The 2,500-nt window shown below is 51.2% G+C and overlaps 1 protein-coding gene across 1 annotated transcript in view; it reads left to right on the top strand.

The window, feature by feature from the left end:
- kalrna (kalirin RhoGEF kinase a) overlaps nt 1-2,500 on the top strand; it is a 151,787-nt gene that overhangs the window by 68,928 nt on the left and 80,359 nt on the right. The window contains exon 15 of the mRNA XM_056439154.1: nt 308-499. Coding sequence (XP_056295129.1) covers nt 308-499 — 192 coding nt within the window. The remainder of the gene's footprint in view (nt 1-307; nt 500-2,500) is intronic.

The following is a 2,500-nucleotide window of genomic DNA, read 5'->3' as shown; positions in this document are numbered from 1 at the left end:
TTCACTTCTTCACTTCTTCTCTCCTTCACTCCTTCACTTCTTCACTCCTTCACTTCTTCTCTCCTTCACTCCTTCACTCCTTCTCTCCTTCACTCCTTCACTCCTCACTCGACGGTGGCGTTCAGCTTCTCTTTACTCATTTACTTATTGATTTCAATCACTCATTCACTTGATGAAGATGATGATGATGAAGATGGTGATGAGGATGATGATAATAATGATGATGGTGATGATGATGATGATGATGATGATGGTGGTGATGATGGTGGTGTTGATGATGGTGGTGATGATGATGATGATGTCACAGAACACGTACACCAACGCAGACAAGCTGCTGGAGGCGGCGGAGCAGCTGGCGCAGACGGGCGAGTGCGACCCCGAGGAGATCTACAAGGCGGCGCGGCACCTCGAGGTCCGGATCCAGGACTTCGTCCGGCGGGTGGAGCACAGGAAGCTGCTGCTGGACATGTCGGTGTCCTTCTACACACACACCAAGGAGGTGGGGCACGCACACACACACACACACACACACACAGACACACACACAGCAAGGAGGTGGGACATGCACACACACACACACACACACACAGCAAGGAGGTGGGACATGCACACACACACACACACACACACACAGACACACACACACCAAGGAGGTGGGGCACGCACACACACCAAGGAGGTGGGACATACACACACACACCAAGGAGGTGGGGCACGCACACACACACACACACACACACAGACACACACACAGCAAGGAGGTGGGACATGCACACACACAGACACCAAGGAGGTGGGGCACGCACACACACACACACACAGCAAGGAGGTGGGACATGCACACACACAGACACACACCAAGGAGTTGGGACATACACACACACACCAAGGAGGTGGGGCACGCACACACACACACACACACACACACACCAAGGAGGTGGAGCACGCACACACACACACACACACACCAAGGAGGTGGGGCACACACACACACACACACCAAGGAGGTGGGGCACGCACACACACACACACACCAAGGAGGTGGGGCACACACACACACAGACACTCACACACACACACAGCAAGGAGGTGGGACATGCACACACACAGACACACACACACACAGACACACACACACACAGACACACACCAAGGAGTTGGGGCACGCACACACACACACACAGCAAGGAGGTGGGACATGCACACACACCCACACACACACACACCAAGGAGGTGGGAAATGCACACACACAGACACTCACACACACACAGACACACACCAAGGAGTTGGGGCACGCACACACACAGACACACACCAACGAGGTGGGGCACACACACACACACAATCACTCACCAATGAGGTGGGACACACACACATGCACATACACACACACACACACACAGCAAGGAGGTGGGGCACACACACACACACACACACACTCACTCACCAATGAGGTGGGACACACACACATGCACATACACACACACACACACACCAAGGAGGTGGGACATGCACACACACAGACACACACACACAGCAAGGAGGTGGGACATGCACACACACAGACACACACACACAGCAAGGAGGTGGGACATGCACACACACAGACACACACACACAGCAAGGAGGTGGGACACGCACACACACACAGCAAGGAGGTGGGACACGCACACACACACAGCAAGGAGGTGGGACATGCACACACACCCACACACACACACACACACACACACACAGCAAGGTGGTGGGGCACACACACACACACACACGCACACAATCACTCACCAATGAGGTGGGACACACACACATGCACATACACACACACACACACACCAAGGAGGTGGGACATGCACACACACAGACACACACACACACACAGACACACACCAAGGAGTTGGGGCACGCACACATACACAGCAAGGAGGTGGGACACGCACACACATACACACACATTCTCAGGCATCCGGCTGAGAGTTCCATCTGATTTCATTATTAATCCATCGGTAACCACGGAGACTCTGGAATGTGATAATTGCGAGTTCGAATACCAGAAGTGGAGCCGAGAGAGAGAGAGAGATTTTTTGGGGGATTTTTGAAAAACACTTCACATTATTCACATTTTCTTAGCCTTGACACAGATTCTTTAAAAATAAAGTGTTTTAAAAAATCAGGTTGTTTAAAATAAAAACAAACAAAAAATAAAACATATTTTACCTAATAAAAAGTGGTGCAAACTCCAGCTCCTCCTCCACCACAGAACAAACAATATCTTCAAAACACCAGCGTTGTTTAAAAGTATCCAGGTCTCCAATGTGTTTATAAAACCTGAACTCCAGCCAGAGTCTGGCTCTGATGTTACAGAGCCACACTGCCTTGGCCTCCTGCCCCTCTCTGTTCTCCACCCGGGTCTTTCCCGTTAAATAAATGGCCATTTTGCTTCTGACAGAACATTTAGGAGCTGCCACTTTTCTTTTTCTGTTTTTTTGTAGGCAGCTCCCA

This window comes from Pseudoliparis swirei, chromosome 2, assembly GCF_029220125.1.
Source record: "Pseudoliparis swirei isolate HS2019 ecotype Mariana Trench chromosome 2, NWPU_hadal_v1, whole genome shotgun sequence".
Classification (NCBI taxonomy): Eukaryota; Metazoa; Chordata; class Actinopteri; order Perciformes; family Liparidae; genus Pseudoliparis; species Pseudoliparis swirei.
This window is presented reverse-complemented; position numbering and strand designations above follow the sequence as displayed.